Source organism: Pimephales promelas, chromosome 21 (genome assembly GCF_988280905.1).
Source record: "Pimephales promelas chromosome 21, fPimPro1.hap1.1, whole genome shotgun sequence".
NCBI lineage: Eukaryota > Metazoa > Chordata > Actinopteri > Cypriniformes > Leuciscidae > Pimephales > Pimephales promelas.
In genome coordinates, this window is record NC_142789.1 from 28,472,907 (window position 1) to 28,494,887 (window position 21,981).

A 21,981-nucleotide genomic window follows, 5' to 3' on the forward strand; every position below is an offset into this window, starting at 1 on the left:
ATGGAAAAACACAACCACTGAGTTTAAAAAAATAAAATAAACCAACCGTTGGGTTTAAGAATAAAACAAAAGTAAACCAACATTTGGGTTCAACCATTTGTCCCAACAACCCAGCATTTAAATCTATGATCGACAGGCATATCAAAATATAATATTTTGCACACTGCATGACTAAAACCATTTTATAGCCCATACTTCATAGCCTATAAGTGTTTTTTTTTTTTTTGCAAGCAATTTTATTTTGATAGGCTAAAAATTTTAACTCGCAGAAGTGATATTTCATTGGACCGATCATTTATGTATTCTATATGAGGTGTATTGTGCATGATTTCAACATATATTTAATAAGCACTGCAAATTTTTCCAGCTGGAAATGAGCATTAGTCCTGCCACAGATCTCGAGGTTTCTCTGACTGGAGTTGGCGGATCGTCCCACGTGGTTCTCCAGTCCCGTATAAAAACTTTCCAGAGGCTCCAAAGCGGCACAATGTCTGTTTGCGCGAGAAAAAAGCCGAAGCTCCAGAACACCATCCCGCGAGCTATGATGAAGAAGTATCTGGGACACGTACATTGGAAGTCAAAATGCCCAACACTAGAGAACGGGATCTTCAACTGAAGAACTGAAAATAGAGGCAAAACTGCGAATGATTATTTGGAAACACTGTGGGGAAACTGACTGGTTTGCGCTCGCTTCCCTTAATCATGGATGATTTTAACTCAAAAGCGTGAAGAAATCACCGGGACAAAACATAACAGCTCCTTTGTTTAGTCTGTGGGGTTTTTGACGCGTAATACTGAGATGCCATGACGCGTCGGACTTGTGCGTAAAAGCGCGGCTGAACGCGGACAGATCTCAAGAGCTCTCCTTACGTTATTTATCCAACATCATACACGAATCGGATGGTGCAACGGGCCGTTCACACTGTGATATCGATCCGAATTGAACAAGCATCGCGGAGTGACCAAACAAACAAAAAAAGGAACGTATTCAAGCCGCTCACAGGATTTATTGCGTTTGTATCGCTATTTCGTAAACCGGATCGTCTCCACGAGTGGATATTACAGCCTTTCCCCACTTTATAAGCGCCACTTTTTTCGGAGTTGGAGAAGGCGGATACGAACTTTCATCTCCATCAATCCAGCTCTCCAGCAGTTTATCATCACAGAAGATGAAAAGCTTGATGTTCGAAGTGCTTTGTTTAGTGTCCTTCCTCGTCTCCACCCGCTGCACACCGGCACCGGACACCGAAGCGCAGAGCACCGGGCCGAGCTGCGCGTCCTGCGGGCTCAGCCAGACCGATGGACCCGCGCGGGTGGACGTGGATTTCCTGGAGGCCGTGAAGAGGCACATCTTGAGCCGGTTACAGATGAGGGACAGACCCAACATCACACACCCCGTCCCGAAGGCGGCGATGGTGACCGCGCTCAAGAAGCTCCACGCCGGGAAGTTACGCGAGGACGGGAGGGTGGAGATCCCGAACCTGGACGGACACGCCACGTCCATGAACGAGGTGGAGGAGGAGACCTCGGAGATCATCAGCTTCGCCGAGACAGGTGTGTGTGTGTGTGTGTTTGAGGCTGGTCTGTGCGCGCGCATTTACGCGTGCACTATAAAACGAACCCGGTCACACTAAATGCGTCTCCATCATCGCATCGTGTAATTTATACGCGAAAACGAGTTTTTACGTGGATATGATAGGCTACGCATGGGATGGGTAGGTTTAGTAGTGGTGTGGGGTATGTTACGTTTGGGTAGGATTAATGAATAGAGACGCATTTGCATGCGATCAGGCTGGTAAAACATATTGTTGTTCTAACTTAAAAAAACTAAGTTACCTGTTTGTCTTAAAATGTTGAGTTCACTGAAATTAAAAAAAAATAGTTAATGAAGGATGCAATGAAGGAGATTGGATTAATCAATAGAAACTCAAAATATTATGTTATCTGAACCTGGACCACATTAATTATCTAAGTTGATTTGACAAAAGATAAAAAGTTGTGATAACAATTTTTATTTTTTTACAGTTTAGCTATGCTTATGATTCATACATGCTATGGCATTTTATAACAGTGGGTTTAGACAATTAAGACTCGACTTTTATTCAACTATTCAACAATTTCATTTGATTAATATATAGTGGGGCATGTTGTCACAATAAGAATATGCGGTAACACTTTATTTTAGTGTCCTTTTACACGTTCCTTGTGCATAATTACATGCAACTAACCCTAAAACAAACCTAATCAAAACCCTAAGTTGCTGCCTTATTTTTAAGTCATTTCAACTTTATATTAAACTGACTTAAAAAAAGAGTTTGAGTAAGTTATACAAGATTCAACTAATTTTTTAAGTGAATTTAATGTAATTTAAGTTGAAATGACTTTAACATCCAAATACTTGTACTTGTGCAGCAACTTTTTTTCCAGTGCAGAAACATTTAAATGTAGCAAATGGAAAATGCAATTACTAAATTGTTAATAATCAAGACATGTGACAACTTTCCCCGGCCTGACTTTCAATTCAGATGCATGTCAGCGTGTTTTTATTGTCTATATAGGCTGCAGATAGTACAAAACTATTGCATTTTTAATCTAGAGGACAGAAGTCATAATAAAAGATCCTATAAAGGTGTGTGAAATCATCAAAGAGAGAAAAGCACCAAAACCTCAGTTACTGACATCCAGCTCTTGTGTGACAACTAGCCCCGGTCTGCCTCGTGTATGGGTGATACTCTTTACTCTTGCTATGAAGAACAAAATAGGAACCTCTTCATGTTAAAGGTTATTTGAAATCATTTCTGGCTGTTTAGGATGCTATATGATTCATTGGAGGATCAAACAAGTTTGTGGTGTTTCATTATGGGATCTACAGATCAGTGTTTTAGTCTTTTTGTTGAATTCATAACCCTTTTAAGAGCATTTAAAATAATCTCACACAGAAAACTGTTCATGCATCCACAATCCTGTTAAAGAATCAAACTAAAACCAACTGCAACTCATGGGATCAACATGCATCATGAAAGTGAAACATGAAAACACACACATAATTTGGGACTGAGAAAGACTAAAAGTGGGTGAAATGCTGTTCAATAATCGCTATAATCTGCCATATTGATCTCATTACATCATGAGTGCACATCTTTTACAAAGACAAAAGGTGTTTGTCTAGTTTTACGAACTTCCGAAACATCTTTTCTTCTGTTGACGTCAAATAGCTAATAATTTAATATTAGTTAATGCAATAAAGAGGAAATCTTTCCCTTTCGATTCCATAAAGAAGAGAATTGGGACGCATGCGGTTCAACTCGGATCTGCTGAATCACATCCCGTCCTTCATTTTTTTCCACTTATATATCCTGTTACATTCAAAAGTCCGTCACATTATGCAAGTAAAATGGGATGCAAAGAGCGTTTCATGTTGACTTCAAGTTTTTTCAGCAATGTATTGTAGAATTTGCTAAACAAATTCAGCAGCAAATCTGAGTTCAGGTCAAACTGCGATCAGGAGCAAAGACACTCCAAATCCTTTCTTAGTAAAGCACACACTCGAAAGGGTCACATTGACTCTTACTAACCCGTTGCAAGCGCTGACGTCCGTCCCGGTGCTTCAAACCGGGCTTTCATCGAGAATTCGGGCCGCAGTTATTGAATCCCAGTGCAGACCTGGACCTTTGACCTTTGACCTTTTGTGCTGTGTTGGTCAGTGGCCGACTCGCACCCGAACGAGACCCAGGGACCGTTTACCGAAAATGACTGCTCTGATCGATTCAGGTTAAGTGATCGATGTGTTCCTGGCGTCGTCCGAACTGTTGTTTTGGGTTTTGCAGATTCGCTAAAATGAAGTCTGATGGTTTTATCCTCTATATGCCTTGATTAAAGTCATCATCAAATGCCGACGGCAACCCATTTATTATCCATAATGTGAAACGGACATAAACATAAAACTTAATGGGTTTATTCATGAGGATTTTAATAGACGGAATAAAGCGCTTTTATGAAGGTGGTTAAAATTGACAAAAGAGCCATTTCACAAGTTATCATATTTTATTGAAAGATTATCAAGAATCCTTTTTTGTTTGCACCGATGAATCATTCACAGTCATAAAATGCAGCCCGAAGTGCTCCACAGGTCAGAATATAAAAAAATCAAAAAATAAGTAAGCAAAAAAATGTATAAAATAAATGAAAAAAAGATTAGTATGCATTTAAAAATATTTGAAATAAACATAAAATAAATACAAATAATAATATTAAAATTCTGGGAAGTAATTTGTGCCATCGAATCGATTAATCGTGATTAATCGCATCTAACAAAAGTGTTTGAATATCATCATATTAATATATATATATATATATATATATGTGTGTATCTGTATACAGTATATACATATAAACACATGCATATATATTTGTATAAACAAACTTTTATGCTACTCGCGATTAATTGTGATTAATCGACTTGACAGCCCTAAAAAAATAACGAAAATATACAGTTAAATAATATCATACACTGTAAAAAATATTTTCAAGATTTGTTATCACAACATTTTTTTCTTTAGTCAAATCAACTTAAATAATTTTTTTAGTTGAGATAACTTATTATTTTGAGTTTCTGATGATTAAATCAATCTCCTTCATTGTATTAACTCACTATTTCCAGTTCAATCAACTTAGAATTTTAGAAGAACAACCAGGTTGTTAAACCAACAATATTTTTTTACAGTGTACTCCAAAATGAGCTCAAGACATGATATTAAGTAACTCATGGAAGGGTAAGGCCTCGGTTTTGTGTGTTTGCGTGCCTGGATGAAGCGTCCCGCGGCGGGTCTGGAGCTGGGAGCTGTGGGGCCGCCGGTGGGCCTGTGTGGGGTGACCTCAGGACATGAGCGCTGGAACACGTCCAGAATCTTCTGGAGGATCTGGTTCTCTGTAAGAATGAAGCTGCCCTGCGCTGGCAGAGGCCAAGTGAGTCCCTCTAGGTTTCTGTGACATCTTAATGGTGTGTGGAGACTCAGGTGAGGCCGACTGCCAAGAGGGAGAGTTTGCTCGCGCTGTCTATTAGAGCGGCGTGATGAATGTGCTCCGCGCTTTACTAAAGGCCTGAATCGAAGCGGGAAGCCGTCCAACCTGTGATCATGCGTTCGCTCTTGTTTTCAGCTTTGCTTTTACGCTTTGATTTGGCCAGCTGGAACTGGTAGTGACAGTAAACACCATCCCTCCTGTGTTCAGTCCAGTTCGGGCATCGCTAGTGCTCGTATTGAGGGTTAGTGAACTCAACAAACCCGTAAAGCTCCGGCTGATTTGGGTTGAACTGGAAGTTTAGAAAGCGAGCGAGTTTGTTGGATGACGACACTTTTTTTGTTTCCTGATAGTTTGGCTGCAGAAAGACTTTTAACTTAAATGTTTTTCTGATGCGAAACTTTTATTTTGAAAAAGACGTGCGTGAAATGTTTAATGTTGTTTATAAACACCCCCCCCCCCCCTTTTTTTTTGAATATAGATGAAAATGCACATTTTGAACTTGAATGGTTGTAATTGAAGAATGCTTTGGAATATAGATGTAAGATTGGTCTCGTTTTAAAGAAGACATTTGGCAGATTTTTGTAGAAGTGAAATAAATTAAGAATGTGAAACAGAAAAAAAGTTATAGAAGTTTGAGTTTATGAAAATGTACAATATAAAAAATGTATTTTATATAAAATATATTTTCAAAACCTGGGCGACTCTAAAACTGCAAAAAATCAAAGCCAAAATGATGATCTGAATAAGTTGTGTTTCAAATTTTAGGTTGATATCTCAAAAAATGAGCTTTCAGTGAGATTTTTTTTGGGCGCAGTACCGAACGCTTCCACTAGGGCACAACCAGACTCCATTACTGCCCATATAAGGGCGCCTCCATTTCCATATGAAAAAATAATTATTATAATTCTAAAATAATTCCTAATGTAACATGTACAATGATATTACTTAAGAAATATATTTAGCCGTACTACTGTATAGTTATTGTTTGGTGGCATTGTGCATGTGGGTTGTCTTCATGAAAATTGAAAATAAATGGATTAAAAAAAAAATCATAAAATAATTGAAAGGAGGCTTTCTTTCGAACTCTTGGCATTAAAAAACAAACAGGTTTCTATCCTTCTTTCATGATTTTTCATGTTCATCACAATTTCAAAATAAAGGTCTAAACACGCCTTAGAGTATGAAAATATTCTTGTTGCAAATTGATAAATTACGGCTCCTCTGCAATATATTTTGAAAACTAGAGATTCTAAGCTTTCAAATGATATATAGTTTATAGTTTAGTATAGGATAATACCGTTTTAAAAATGTAATGGATTTGGGCCCACCGGTGGGCCCGTGACACTAAAGGGGTTAAATATTTAATTTCACAATTCTGACTTTATAACTCGCAATCCAGTGGTTTAGGAAATGAATGGATGGATGATTCAGACTCTCACGGTGCATTATGGGTATTCTCGAGTCATTGAGAGTACATAGTTATTGAGGTGCATTGTGGGATTGAATGAGTGCACTACGGTTTCCGACGCCACTGTAAACGGCTGTTCCCTCTAAAGACGATAGGAGGCGATTCGGACACTTCCAAACGGTCCTGTCAAATGCTTCTGTTCTCGTGACACACACATATGGGGAAGGTGTGTATCACTGCACTACACAGCCAAAGACATTACGAGCACGCAATCTCGTAGATACGTTGTATCCAAAATATCCAAAAAGTGCCAATAAATTACGTAACTGGTACATAACTGGAGTGTGTGTGTGTGTGTCGGATCAGAGATGCTGCTGTGTGAGTGACTGAGTGTGTGTGTGATTGTGTGAGTTTCAGGATACCGGGATAGACTTCAGCCCTGACCCTTTGAGAGATATCATTATACAATTTTATTCGCATACATACTTACATAAACAGATATAAACATATGCTTGCTTGTATCATCGCAAAATGTCAACTACATCATCACACTGCTCCAATCTGCTAAATGCATTAAGATATTATATATATATATATTAATTTTTTATATATTTAATATATAATTTTTATATATTTAATATATTTTATATATATATTTTTATATATTTAATTTTTTTTCCTGTAAAGCTACTTTGGAATAATGTATTGATAGTTAATGCCTCCAAAAGCCACTTTTGTGGTGATATAAAACATCATATAGTGCAATATTATTAGCATTTTTATATATTAATATTATATATCAGAAGGATTTTTGTTTGAGGTTTAATATAATCAAATTTGAATGTGCACTTAAGGAAGTTTCCCCAAATATGAACATGTTCCCAGGAAGCATCATATCGTGTAATATTGTTTGTTATTGATACTAATGAAAGTCTTCATAAAGTATTACCTCTAATTCAGCAAGACAGTTTACATTTAAATGAGTTACAGTGAAACCAAATGTGATCATCCAATCAGAGGCCTGGGAGCCGCCCATGTGATCTCTCTCTCTCGGCACAGCTGCGCACTTCATCAACACAATGATACACATGCACACATAACTTATGAGCTGTGACATATACAGAATATTTTTAGATTTATTTTTAAACATTTCTATTTTATGTGTGTTTTGCGGAGACTTTCCAGACAGATTCCAGACGGCTCAGATTTATTAATCCTCTCAGTGCATTAAAGAGCTGCAGAAACATCATATTTCTTGTTTTATGTCGAAGTGTGCAGTGGGAAAAAGCGAGTGAGAGAAAACAGATTCATTTGTTTGCTAATTCAAGCATCACTATCAAGGATAAGTGCATGTGTGTGTGAGTGAGAGAGTGAGTGAGTGAGTGAGTGAGTGAGTGAGTAAGTGAGTGAGTGTGAGAGTGAGTGAGTGAGTGAGAAAGAGAGTGAGTGAGAGAGTGAGTGAGTGAGTGAGTGAGAAAGAGAGTGAGTGAGAGAGTGAGTGAGTGAGAGAGAGAGTGAGTGAGAGAGTGAGTGAGTGAGTGAGAGAGTGAGTGAGTGAGTGTGTGAGTGAGAGAGTGAGTGGGTGAGAGAGTGAGTGAGTGAGAGAGTGAGTGGGTGAGAGAGTGAGTGAGTGAGAGAGTGAGTGAGAGAGAGAGTGAGTGAGTGAGAGAGTGATTAAGTGAGTGAGTGTGAGAGTGAGTGAGTGAGTGAGTGATTAAGTGAGTGAGTGTGAGAGTGAGTGAGTGAGTGAGAAAGAGAGTGAGTGAGAGAGTGAGTGAGTGAGAGAGAGAGTGGGTGAGAGAGTGAGTGAGTGAGAGAGTGAGTGGGTGAGAGAGTGAGTGAGTGAGTGTGTGAGTGAGAGAGTGAGTGGGTGAGAGAGTGAGTGAGAGAGTGTGTGAGTGAGAGAGTGAGTGGGTGAGAGAGTGAGTGAGTGAGAGAGTGAGTGGGTGAGAGAGTGAGTGAGTGAGAGAGTGAGTGAGAGAGAGAGTGAGTGAGTGAGAGAGTGATTAAGTGAGTGAGTGTGAGAGTGAGTGAGTGAGTGAGAAAGAGAGTGAGTGAGAGAGTGAGTGAGTGAGAGAGAGAGTGAGTGAGAGAGTGAGTGAGTGAGTGTGTGAGTGAGTGAGAGAGTGAGTGGGTGAGAGAGTGAGTGAGTGAGAGAGTGAGTGAGAGAGTGAGTGGGTGAGAGAGTGAGTGAGTGAGTGAGTGGGTGAGAGAGTGAGTGAGTGAGTGAGAGAGTGAGTGAGAGAGTGAGTGAGTGAGTGAGAGAGTGATTAAGTGAGTGAGTGTGAGAGTGAGTGAGTGAGTGATTAAGTGAGTGAGTGTGAGAGTGAGTGAGTGAGTGAGTGAGAAAGAGAGTGAGTGAGAGAGTGAGTGAGTGAGTGAGTGTGTGAGTGAGTGAGAGAGTGAGTGGGTGAGAGAGTGAGTGAGTGAGAGAGTGAGTGGGTGAGAGAGTGATTAAGTGAGTGAGTGTGAGAGTGAGTGAGTGAGTGATTAAGTGAGTGAGTGTGAGAGTGAGTGAGTGAGTGAGTGAGAGAGTGAGTGAGTGAGAGAGTGAGTGAGTGAGAGAGTGAGTGAGAGAGTGAGTAAATGAGTGAGTGTGAGAGAGAGTGAGTGTGAGTGTGAGTGAGTGTGTGTGTGTGAGTGTGTGAGAGAGTGAGAGAGTGAGTGAGTGAGTGAGAGAGTGAGTGAGTGAGTGAGTGAGAGAGTGAGTGAGTGAGTGAGAGAGTGAGTAAATGAGTGAGTGTGAGAGTGAGTGTGTGTGTGTTTGTGTTCCACAGAGAGATATCGTTTCAGATGCACAAGTTGAAAGTTACCAAAAGCACCTAATCTAATGATAAGGATGAGTTCGTATAGCGAGTTGGAAGAAGAGCGATCGATGTGGATTGTCTCCGCGGCTCCAGAAGCGTTCAGTCTCATGTAAATTCGCCTCTGTGAACGCCGCAGGGCTGTGCTTGATCGCCCTCACTGTACCGCTGCATGTCGACTCCTGTGATGCGTTTCCTGTGACGTCACGCGGCTCATTGTGCCCTCTCTGCGGATCAGCAGCTTTTGCTGGGAAGTTGTGTTGTGTTCTCATAAACTCTCCCAGTCCTGTCATCTCCATCCAGACCCCCGACGGCACTGGATCCGACCCCAGAACCAGAGCCAAACCTCTCAGAACATGTCCGGGTCACACATCTGAAGACTCAATGCTAAATAATAGCCAAAATTTACTTCTTCTTTTTTTTTTTGCATTGTGACATTTATTTTCATTGTTTAAATTTCAAAGTATTTATACATAATAGTAGGCCTTTGATTTATGATGAATTTAAGTTTAATATAAGTTTTAATAAAATAAAAAGAACACGTGCGGGTCATATTTTACCCTAAAATCTGACGTAAAAAAAAATTTGATTTTGCTCGAAGGATTAATATTATTTGTTCATTTTGGTATTTTCGTTTTATTTAAATAAAGTGTTTAAACATCTTGGAAGTATTTTTGTTCTGGATTTAATTCATGCTGAATTAAGTTCAATTTAAGGTTTAATAAAATAAAATAAAATGGTTGAATCTCATGAAACCTTTCAAAACCATGTTCAGGTCATATTTTACCCTAAACAATCAGAAATTAAAATGTATCTCTTTGCACAAATATCTATCATATCATATCCACAAAATTAAGCTTATTAATATATATTACCGTATGTTCTGCAAAAAAAGTATGACAAAAATGCATGCATTGTGACATTATTTAAATGATAATTAGCACATTTCTCATTACTGTAATGCGAGTATATGATAGCATAATATTATATATTACTTTAATCATATATTATTCATTAGTATTATGCATATACTGTACAGTATTAGTAGAATTTCGAATTTAAGGTTTAATAGAATAAAATGGACGAATCTCAGGAAAACAGATTTTTTTTTGCACAAAATGAAGTCTATCTATAGAACAAACAGGAAAAATGAGCTGGTGACATTATTTGTGTTTGAGTGTGTGAGCGAGCGAGTGTGTGTGTGGGTGTGTGATCCACAGAGAGATATCGTTTTTTTGTGGTCTTTTTTTATCAATGAAATTAATCTAGCTACCACATTTTAGTTCGATAATGTTTTTTTATTTTAGATTTTGAATTTTTAGGGGATTTATGGTACTAAATTATATTTACGCTGTATTTATAATCCACTTTTTGATCATAGACGTGAAAATATCATTTCCAACTTAAAATGTACCACTTTCATAGAATGCTTTAGAGAGACTGAAGTTTTCTTTTTTCAAAGACGACACTTGGCAGATTATTGCTGAAGTGATTTATGAAAAATAAAACATGTCTTACTCTAAAACGGCGAGAAAATCAAATCCATATATCTATACAAGTTATATAAAAAAATTTGCGCCTTATTTCTCAAAAATTTTGATTTCAGTCAGACTGTGTTTGGCCGCAGTACCAAGCGCTTCCACTAGAGGAAATTCGTCTCCTATTCATTTCAAATGCTCTCATTGTTGACCGCGAGGAACGCTGTGACTATTTTCTTCAGGAGCATTTAACCTGTTCATGATTTTTCTTGTGTTCACATAGCCCTTTACCGAGTTTCGTACCATTCCGATAAAGAAAAAAAACTTAAAATAAACAAAAAACGTTAAGATTTTCAGTCAAAAATGACCAAAGAGCCCTACCAGATGATCTGATCATGTTTTCTCCTCTCTTGATCCCACAGACGAGTCTCTGAGCTCCAAAACCAGCCTGTTTTTCGTGATCTCCAACGAGGGCCACCAGAACCTGCACGTGTCCCAGGCGAGCCTGTGGTTATACTTCAAACTCCTGCCTAATGTCCTGGAGAAGGGCTCTCGGAGGAAGATCACCATCAAGGTTTACTCGCAGGAGCCGGGTGTCGGGAGCAAGTGGAACTTGGTGGAGAAGCGCGTGGATCTTAAACGCAGCGGCTGGCACACGTTCCCGTTGACGGACGCCGTGCAGTTGGTCTTCTCCAAGGGCGATCGGCGGCAAAACCTGGACGTTCGGTGCGAGGGATGCGACAAGATGGGAATCGTGCCCGTTTTGGTGAACACAAACGACGAGTCTCACCGTCCCTTCCTGGTCGTCCAAGCGAGAGCTTCGGACAACAAACATCGCATCCGAAAGCGAGGCCTAGAATGCGACGGGAGCAGTAGCTTGTGTTGCCGACAACAGTTTTACATCGATTTCCGCCTCATTGGCTGGAACGATTGGATCATCGCCCCGTCTGGGTACTTTGGGAATTATTGCGAAGGGAATTGTCCCGCGTACATGGCCGGGGTTCCCGGATCGGCTTCGTCCTTCCACACCGCTGTGGTGAACCAATACCGCATGCGGGGAATGAGTCCAGGATCCATGAACTCCTGCTGCATCCCCACCAAACTGAGCACCATGTCCATGCTGTACTTCGACGACGAATACAACATCGTGAAACGGGACGTTCCCAACATGATCGTCGAGGAGTGCGGCTGCGCTTGAGAACAATATCATAGTGAGAAAGTAATATTTATAACTTGTTCACTTCAGATTTAAAATTTCTCGATGACTTACTCACCCACATATCATCCATGATGTACATCTTTCTTTCTTCAGTCGAAAAGATAATGGACTTCAATGGGGTCCAAACTGTTCAAGGTCCAAATGAGAGTTTCATTGCAGCTTCAAAGTCTCGACACCATCCCAGATGATCAATAAGGGTCAAATCTAGACAAACCATCGGCCACTTTCTATTAAAAATAAACACTTTTTAACCACATGTGCAATCGTGCACATCCACGATTTCACGCATAATCACGTTGCGTAACGTAAGCGGAAAATATCAAATTTTCTCCTCCAACTTCAAAATCGTCCGACATCGTTGTTTTACCTTTTATTTATTTATTTATTTATTTTGTAAATGGCATTTGACATTTGTTCGCTTTGTAAACACTAGATCTACACTTACGCCGACGTCACGCTTGACCTTTCAACGTGATTACGCGGCACAAATCAACATTTGTGGTTAAAAAGTATATAAATGTTTATTTTTTTTTAATTAAATGGCTGATCTTTTGTGTAGATAAGACCCTTATTGATCATCTGGGATCGTGTCGAGACTTTGAAGCTGCACGGAAACTCTCATTTGTACCTTGAACCGTTTGGACCCCATTGAAGTCCATTATATGGAGAAAATCCTGAAATGTTTTCATCAAAATCCTTTGTTTCTTTTCGACAGAGGAAAGAACGACATGAATATCTTGGGTGAGTACGTTATCAGGAAGTTTTAATTCTGAGCTGGACTAATCCTTTAAGGCGCGGTCTAATATTATGTGCAAAAAAGGTCGAAAATGTGACCGTCACACATCCACAGTCAAACACACACACCCCAACTCTTCCACGCATCTTTGTACATATATTTATGTATGTTCTTTAACCATCGAGTGATTTAGCTCCTTTCTACAGGTTTGTACGACTCTTTCACATTAAATCGACGGGAACGTCTTTAGAAATAATGGAACGAACTGAAAGAGGTGATCTTAAAGACATGTATATCCGTGTACCTGCCCAGAACTGAATCGAAAAGCACTGACTATCTTCTCAAAACAACGTCAGCACTTCCCACAATGAGTGACAACCAATCCATTTCAGAGCGTCTGCAACACAACGTTTGCGGTTTCTCGAGGTCTATTCATAAGTCGTGTCTCGGGAACCTGATTATTCACGCAACAAGCCGAAGACACACCGAACGGCGCGCGCGCCCTTGAAAACACCAGTGACTCGAGCGATCTCATGGTGCAGCATAGCACTTGCAAAGAAATATTGTAAATGCACAATATAAAGCACTTCGCCTTCGAAGGTACCAAGTGGTTCACAATTCTTCTGAAATAAGTGCCGCACAAGCTATGCAATGTATAGTAGTGACCTACACCGGATGACCCACACTAGCTACTTGTAATGAACTGTCGTCAATACTTGAAATGTAAACTTTCGCTTCCTTCTCTGAGCGGATGGTTGTTACAATGTTTGCACTGAAGTTGCATTATTAGTAAAGAAGAAGAAAAAAAAAACCTGCCATTGAAAAAAGAAAGTTATTTTTATAGAAGCAATTAAATGCTGTTCAAGTGTATTATACCGAATTATGGAACCAAAGAGGCCAAGACTTTAGCTATCGTGAGACGACGAGGCCATCGGATTCTTTTGTAAGATACTTTTTAAAGGCCTAAACGATGTATCAGGGTACAATAGAATGGATTCCATTTCCAACTTGTTTTTGTACAGTAGATAAATGGAATATTTCATATTTTTCCATCAATTTTAATTGTCTTTTTTTTTTTTTTCCAGTTTTCTATTTAATACTTCTAGCATCTATTCCGGAATCATTTAGAGTCAAACACATGCCATCTCTGTACAGCTTATGTAAGATAAAAATGCTTTTAAATATTTTGTTCTTTGTAACTATTATGAAATAAATTTCTTATTCTGCATCAAAACGGACTGCCTTGTGTTACATGTACATCATACACTTCATCATCGGTTCATGCATCCGAATCGAATTTTAAGAAATATATTGCTCGAGCAAGCCTCACTATGAGTTGCACAAATCATTAACCCTAAATATTAATCTGCGGTGTGTATTTTGCATGGTTTGCGCTAAATAAATGCTGTTCTTTTGAACTTTAGTCACCAAAGAAACTTCTAAAAATATGGAAGTACACTCTAAACAATGCTGGGTTGTTTCAACCCAAATTTGGGTCAAATATGGGCAAATGTGTTTTTTTTGTGAGCCATGTTTTGGAAAGACACACACAACCTCTCAATCTGGGAATTATGCTGTTAATCACTGTGAGAAACCAGTGGAAGATGAATGTTTAGACGTCAGATCAGAGCGGAGAAAGCCTGTATAATAATAATAAAGAACAAAACACTGAATTAGTGTGCATAATTATATACATAACACTACTGGTCAAAACTAGCTTTTGAATAAAAGTCTCTACCGCATTGATTTGATTAAAAATACAGCAAAAACATTGAAATATTATAGCAATTTAAAATAACTGTTTTCTATATGCATACATTTTAAAATGACATTTTTTTCCTGCGATGCAAACTGAATTTTTCATGTCTTTAGTGTCTAAGCTAATTGATCTTTCAGAATTCATTCTTATGCTGATTTACTGAATTATTATCAATTACTGTACTTTTTTTTGGAAACTGTGTGATTAATCTTGCTTTTCAGCATTATTTGATTATTAGAACGTAAAAAAAAACATTTATTTGAAACCGAATCTTTTGTAACATTATATATTTCTTTACTGTCACTTTTGATTAATTTAATGTAATGTTATTTTTTTTTAATCTGACTCCAAACTGTTTTCAACACTGATAATCAGAAATCCTCATATTAGAATGATTTGTGAAGGATCATGTGACTCTGAAGACTGGAGTAATGATGATAAATTCAGCTTTGATCACAGAAATAAATTACATTTTACTATATATTCACATAGAGAACAGCCATTTTTAATTGTAATAATATTTCACTGTTTTTACTGCATTTTTGATCAAATAAATGCTTTGCTGAGCAGAAAGAAATCGGTTACACTTTATTTTAAGGTGTCATTTTACAGGGTAATTGTATATTTAAGTACTGAGTAATATATAGGGTAGGGTTATGGTTTGGTTGAGGGTTAGTTGCATGTAATTACGCATAATTGACTGTTATTAGTATGGTAAGTACATGTAACATATGCACCAAGGACACTATAAAATAAAGAGTGTTTTTATTACCCAAAACCTTTGAATGCTATATAATTACACACACACACTTATATGTTGACTGGTAGTGAGTGAAATTAAAAGCCTGTTGAAAAAGAAAAAAACAGTTCATCATAATATCTGAGCTGCAAAAGCACAATAACACTGAATGATGTGGACAGAGTTTGACATTTGTGTTCCAGCACTCGTACAAAACAACACAGACTCTAATGTGATGTGAACACACACACACACACACACACGTTTCCCTCCAAACATTATTTTACAGGCTTGCAGCTTCAGTTCTCGCCTCTCCGCTCAAACACTAAGAGAAACAGTGTGGAAAAGATCATGTGAGACCAAAACACAAATCTCATAGACGATACCAAATATGGTGAGTGATCTGGACTGAAGTTCATAAACCAGTCAGAGGAACAAATCATCTCGATGTAACGAGTGACTGGCTAAACAATCAATGAACTGAAGCTCAATGAGCGCAGAACTGATGCTGCTAATAAATGTCTCTGGAGTCTCGGAGGCCAAACACGGTTTGTTTGTCATTCGGCGACTGTGAACACTCCAGAATTTTTCATCCTTGTGAGTTTGCGGACGGAAATTTCAGGAATGTTCCACTTCAGTAATCAAAATATGTTGATCGCAGATATTTTTACCCACCGCGTCCAGGAGACACTCATACTGAAAAAGGCCTGATCCGTCTCAGCGCTTCAACGACTAGTTTCTGTCATCGTTTACTCAACTAAAACCTCTATGATTTACCTTCTTCTGTAAAACACAAAATCAGCCGTTGGACAGGACATACAATGAGCAGCACAGTCCAAACTCCAAAAAAAAAAAAACACTATAAAAGCATCATAACTATATGCAAGATGAATGAGGATGAATGAGTTATTTACTGATGATCTCATTTGCAGTACATTTATGCATGAGAATGGTGAATCAGTTACATTTAAATTTAATTTAAGATATTATGCCTTAAAGCCGCCCTGTAGTCAATAATTGAATCCCTTAAAACATCTTTGATCACCAAAATTTCATATTTAAAGTTTTTTCCTTGAAGAAAATTACTGTATGGCTTAAAATAGCTTGACTGTAACTTGACACCCTTGCCTCATTTAGAATGCGCGGTGCTATGAATATGCAAATGAGCCCCGCCCCACTCACTCACTTGATCGATCACACGTTGATCTGATTGGTTACAAGGTGGTTTGTGACGTCAGAAACCATGTTTTTGAGACTGTCTTTGGTTCACTGGAGGAAATACTAAGCAATGCTGTCCACTTATGAACTTACACATGATTTAAGCGTATTAAAAACACCACATATACTTATAAACAACATTAAAAGCTGGATTTACACCACTGGGGGGACTTTAAATGTTTGTTTTTAAATATAAATACTGTAGATGTATTGTTCATTCATGTTAACTGTTAACTAATAAAACTTTATTGTAAAGTACCGTATTTATTGATGTTATGAATGAGCTTTTATTTTTATTTAAATTCACCATTCGCCAAATTTAAAGTTAAGTAAATTTCACACTGTAAAAAATATTGATGGTTTAACTTAAAAAAGTAAGTAACCTGGTTGCCTTAAAATTTTAAGTTCATTGAACTGGAAAAAGTGAGTCAATACAGTGAAGGAGATTAATTTAATCATTAGAAACTCAAAATTATATGTTATCTGAACTAAATAAATTATTTAAGTTGATTTGACAAAAGAAAAAATGTTGTGATTACTACACTGTAAAAAAATATTGTTGGTTTAACTTAAAAAAGTAAGTAACCTGCATGGTTGCCTTAAAATTTTAAGTTGATTGAACTGGAAAAAGTGAGTTAATACAATGAAGGAAAGATCAGAAACTCAAAATAATAAGTTATCTCAACTAAATAAATTATTATAAAGTTAATTTGACAAAAGAAAATATGTTGTGATAACAAATCTTGAAAATATACTTCAGAACGCTTAGTTCAGTGCAAGGTTAAGTTAGTTTAATATTTATATTTATTTAACCTTTATTACAATTACAAATCCCTCATATGAGTTGCAATATAGTACACAAGTTGTCTGCACTCATTTAATTTAGTTTTTTCTGTAAATGCAATGAAAATGCAAAATAATCCGTGAGCGAGAGTAAATGACGACGATGCCAGAATGTTCGTTTTGGGATGAACAATTCATCTACGGTTTGGATACGACAATGCAAACGACCCGTTAGTTCAAACACACACATCCCCCCCTCCGAGTAAATCCAGTATAAACTCCAGATCACTTCCATCTCGGTCCACCCGCGGTGAAGAACGAATGGCTTGTCATTCTGACGCTCCTCTTACAACAAACACAGCACTCGTGGGCCCCGGTCCCATCATCCTTCACTCCACATGTAGACGGTTAAAGCGCTCCTGACGTGCCGCCCCACAAACACATGTTTTCCCACAGATCCAAAACCAGTCCCATTCCTTTTTCATGATGTCAAGCGGGAAGTACACAAACCCTCGGCTCGCACTAAAAGAAGAGCAATTACAGATTCAGTTTAGCCTGTGGTCATATCATCTCCTGACATGTTATATAAAACACACTTGCACGAAAGATATTGCCTTTCGGGGTCAAGACGAGACAAACATCTCAGCTCCACAATTAACAAATATTGGCCAACAAAGACGAGCTCTTTGCGTCTCTGTGTTCATTGTGTGTCAATATCAGGTGCGTTTCAGCAGCTTGTCGCATTATCCCGAGGGGAAGAATAAAGACAGATTTCTTTGGAAGTGACAGCGGTTTTATGAGGGAACACAAAAGATGGACTTGGCATATCATTCCGCTTAATCCCATAGAAGAGGGATTCGGGTCCTATTCAAGTCGTGTCAGTTTAGTGTTGGGATCCTATCAAACTGAACAGGTGGATTTCCTATAGAGGCGAGACGGGGGCCCCTCATTGTCATAACCGCTGGCAGGGCCCCACGCCGATCCATATGTCATCTCTTCCTGTTTATTCTCAAGATTTGCTATAATATGCCGTACATATTGCCGGCTCAAGGTACAGCAGAACGATGCATTTGTACAAACTAATGGGTACACTCTACAACATCCTGGGTTGTTTCAACCAAAAGTTGGGTCAAATATGGACAAACCCAAATGTTGGGTTGAAAGTGAAAGTTGGGTTAAAATTTTAAATGACATTTTTAACCCAACGTTCGGGTTTGTCCATATTTGACCCAAATTTGGGTTAAAACAACCCAGCATTGTTTAGAGTGTAGCGCTTTAGATTACAGCCCGGAATTTTACAACGTAACCTTCGGTAATTACCTATAACGTACTTACAATATAAGTATAACGGAACAATATTTTAAGTTAAGTAACAACCAGGAGAAATAAAAAAATATTTATACACTCTAAAAAATGCTGGGTTGTTTTAACCCAATTTTGGGTCAAATATGGACAAACCCAGCCATTGGGTTAAAAATGTAACCCAAACCCAATGGCTGGGTTTGTCCATATTCGACCCAAATTTGGGTTAAAACAACTCAGCATTGTTTAGAGTGTAGCGCTTTAGATTACAGCCCGGAAAGTACTGCGTAATTTAAGCAATTTTACAACGTAACCTTCGGTAATTATAGTGTGTACCTATACCATACTTACATTATAAGTATAAGGGAACAATATTTTAAGTTTGAGGAATAAAGGGGTAACAACCAGGAGAATTAAAAAAATATTTATACACTCTAAAAAATGCTGGGTTGTTTTAATCCAATTTTGGGTCAAATATGGACAAACCCAGCCATTGGGTTAAAATGTAACCCAATGGCTGGGTTTGTCCATATTTGACCCAAAATTAAATGCTGGTCAAATATGGACAAACCCAGCTGTTGGGTTAAATTTAGAAATTACATATTTTAATCCAACAATTGGGTTTGTCCATATTTGACCCAAAATTGGGTTAAAACAACCCAGCATTTTTTAGAGTGCACCTTTTTGAAATAATGGTGAACCGGTACGTACTAGGGATGGGCAACGATTAATCGCGATTAATCGCATCCAAAATAAAAGTTTGTGTTTACATAATAGATGTGTGTGTAGTGTGTTTAATTAATTTGTATATATAAATACCCACACATGCATGTATATATTTAAGAAAAATGTGTTATTAATATATCAAATATTTATATTTATATATAATATTAATTGTGAATAAATATATATTAAACAAAACATATACATGCACATTTTTCTTAAATATATACATGCATGTGTGGGTATTTATATATACAAAATAATTATACACAAACTTAATTATATACAAACTTTTATTTTGTATGCGATTAATCGCGATTAATTGTTGCCCATCCCCAGTACAATGCATTTATAAAGTAATCTTTTTAACAAAAGTGCACTGAAAACAAAAACTAATGCTACTTTTGATTAAAGATTTGGGAGAGATACTCTTGTTTCATCAAGTGCTTGTTACCAATCACCACACACCGGCCCAAACTAACCAATCGGAGCCCACTGCCTGTTTCTGGGGGAGTGGTTTCATAGAATCAGGAAGTCAACCGGTCGTTCAGAGGACAGAGGAGAACGCGGCTTACAATAAAGGTGAAATTTATGAAAAATAGTACTTTTTAAAAATGAAAAACCACGAATAGATGTTATATTGCACCCCATGAACACAATCATGCAAAGAAAAAAAGCAGTCACCCCCCCCCCCTTTAATTTTAAAGCAGCTTAAGAGGAGATTTCTGACTTTGTGATTGAAAATCTACAAATAAAATGCAATAAATAAACACTTAAATGTGTATTATGGATGTTTACTCTCCACTAGTCTGAAAGAAGTAGACATGGAAGCAAAACTCAAAAAATCTCACAAATTACAAGTGCATGAAAAACTCTCGCCTTAAAAGTAATTCAGTGTGTCATTTAAATGTCATATAAAAATCATATTTTTGTCTCTAAAAAGCAAGACTTTTTAATTTAGAAAACTGCATAGCGTCTTCCTTGCATTGTGTTGAAAGCACCCCTCACATTTGCAGATTCTCCTTCTTCAAATTAAGTAATATTTGCATTTGTCAGGCGGTGCAGCGAAAGAGAAAGCGTTTAAAGCACAAGCAGAGATGCTTCAACATTTCAATGCCCGACTAAAACACAGCATGTGTTACTCGCAGGAACCTGCAGCGAGGAGGACAGAAGTGTCCCTGTGTGCGTCAGGGTTCAGGAACGCCACTTCAGGCCTCGTGACTCGAGTGTTAGCCGTCCTGTCATAGCGGGCCGTCTGGACAGAAACACGACTCGAGAGGCTGATAACACCGGGATGAGGCACCAGACGCCATGTCTTCAGCCCCTGGAAATAACCTGAGGGGCCCCGGCTCCGTCGCATAAACAAACCGTCTCATACAGCGGGTAAACACAGCCGAGGAAAGAGGACAGAATACATCATCAAGTCAGCATCTCCAACTAAAAGTCTAGTTTTTACTCAGAGACAAAAACATGAGTTTTAAAGGGATAGTTCACTTTGAAATTAATTTTTGGTATGTCAAGGGCATCCAAGATGTAGGTGTCTTTGTTTCCGCAGTATTTTCAATTTTGATATTTTTAGGTCAAACCGTTCTTGTATATCAGTCACATAATGGAGGTCTATGGTCACCACCTCAAAGAGCATGCACAGAGAAGTCCAGATTAAACATGATTTAATGACTCGTAAATGCAAGTACACCAGTATTGATGGCCTAAGACACGAAACGAGCGGTTTGTGTGAGAAAACGAACAGTATTTATATCGGTTTTACCTCTTGTAATCACATTGATCTGAGGACGCGGGCACTTTGTGGCTGTGGTTACAAGAGCTAAAAACGATATAATACTGTTCGTTTTCTCACACAAACCGCTCGTTACGTGTCTCAGGCCATCATTGTGTACTTACATTTACAAAATTACATATTTTAATCCAACAATTGGGTTTGTCCATATTTTACCCAAAATTGGGGTAAAACAACCCAGAGTGTACCTTTTTGAAATAATGGGGAACCGGTACGTACTGTATTGTATAGGCTTTTAAAAATGTATTTATAAAGTAATCTTTTTAACAAAAGTGCACTGAAAACAAAAAACAAAAACACGATTTAATGACTCGTAAATGTAAGTACACATTGATCTGAGCACTTTGTGGCTGTGGTTACAAGAGGTAAAAACGATATAATACTGTTCGTTTTCTCACACAAACCGCTCGTTTTGGGTCTCAGGCCATCAATGTGTACTTACATTTACGAGTCATTAAATCATGTTTAATCTGGACTTCTCTGTGCATGCTCTTTGAGGTGGTGACCATTGACCTCCATTATATGACTGACAGACAAGAACGGTTTGACCTAAAAATATCAAAATTGAAAAAAACTGTGGAAACAAAGACACCTACATCTTGGATGCCCTTGAGGTAAGATAAAACATACCAAAAATTAATTCCAAAGTGAACTATCCCTTAAAAACCCTCATTCCCATCCTATCAAGTTTTTATCTGCGTTTCCACCGTTCCTCGAGCGCACTGCACGGGTCACTCGCGGGATCTGGACAAAGGCTCTTGTTTTATATTGTTTTATATCATGCCACCAAAAGGTCCAGATGGTTTGGTGCTGCTCCTGAGGATCCCGGCCCGTTACAGACGCTGGGCTTCCGTTGCATTACAAAGCGACCCCTTCCCTTCATGCATATTCATGAGGACAGCATGCTTGTTAGGAGTGACGACCACCTCCCATCATTTGAATATTCATAATAAGCACGGCTCGGGGAGAGGGTGACGTCTGTGCGCGCCTCA

The 21,981-nt window shown here is 38.3% G+C and overlaps 1 protein-coding gene across 1 annotated transcript; it reads left to right on the forward strand.

Annotated features, from left to right (window-relative positions):
- The first annotated feature begins 785 nt into the window (after positions 1-785).
- On the forward strand, positions 786-12,010 carry LOC120480485 (inhibin beta B chain). Its single transcript, XM_039673662.2, has 2 exons — positions 786-1,554; positions 11,135-12,010. Exons 1-2 carry the CDS (start codon positions 1,170-1,172, stop codon positions 11,908-11,910), a joined length of 1,161 nt encoding a protein of 386 aa, XP_039529596.2. The 5' UTR covers positions 786-1,169; the 3' UTR covers positions 11,911-12,010.
- The last annotated feature ends 9,971 nt before the right edge of the window (positions 12,011-21,981 follow it).

What these genes read in the sequence shown, in the direction of transcription:
- LOC120480485 (XM_039673662.2), top strand. Translation starts at nt 1,170, where the DNA reads ATGAAAAGCTTGATGTTCGAAGTGCTTTGTTTAGTGTCCTTCCTCGTC. An exon ending in CATCAGCTTCGCCGAGACAG is followed by an intron (nt 1,555 to 11,134) that starts GTGTGTGTGTGT and finishes TTGATCCCACAG; the next exon opens with ACGAGTCTCTGAGCTCCAAA.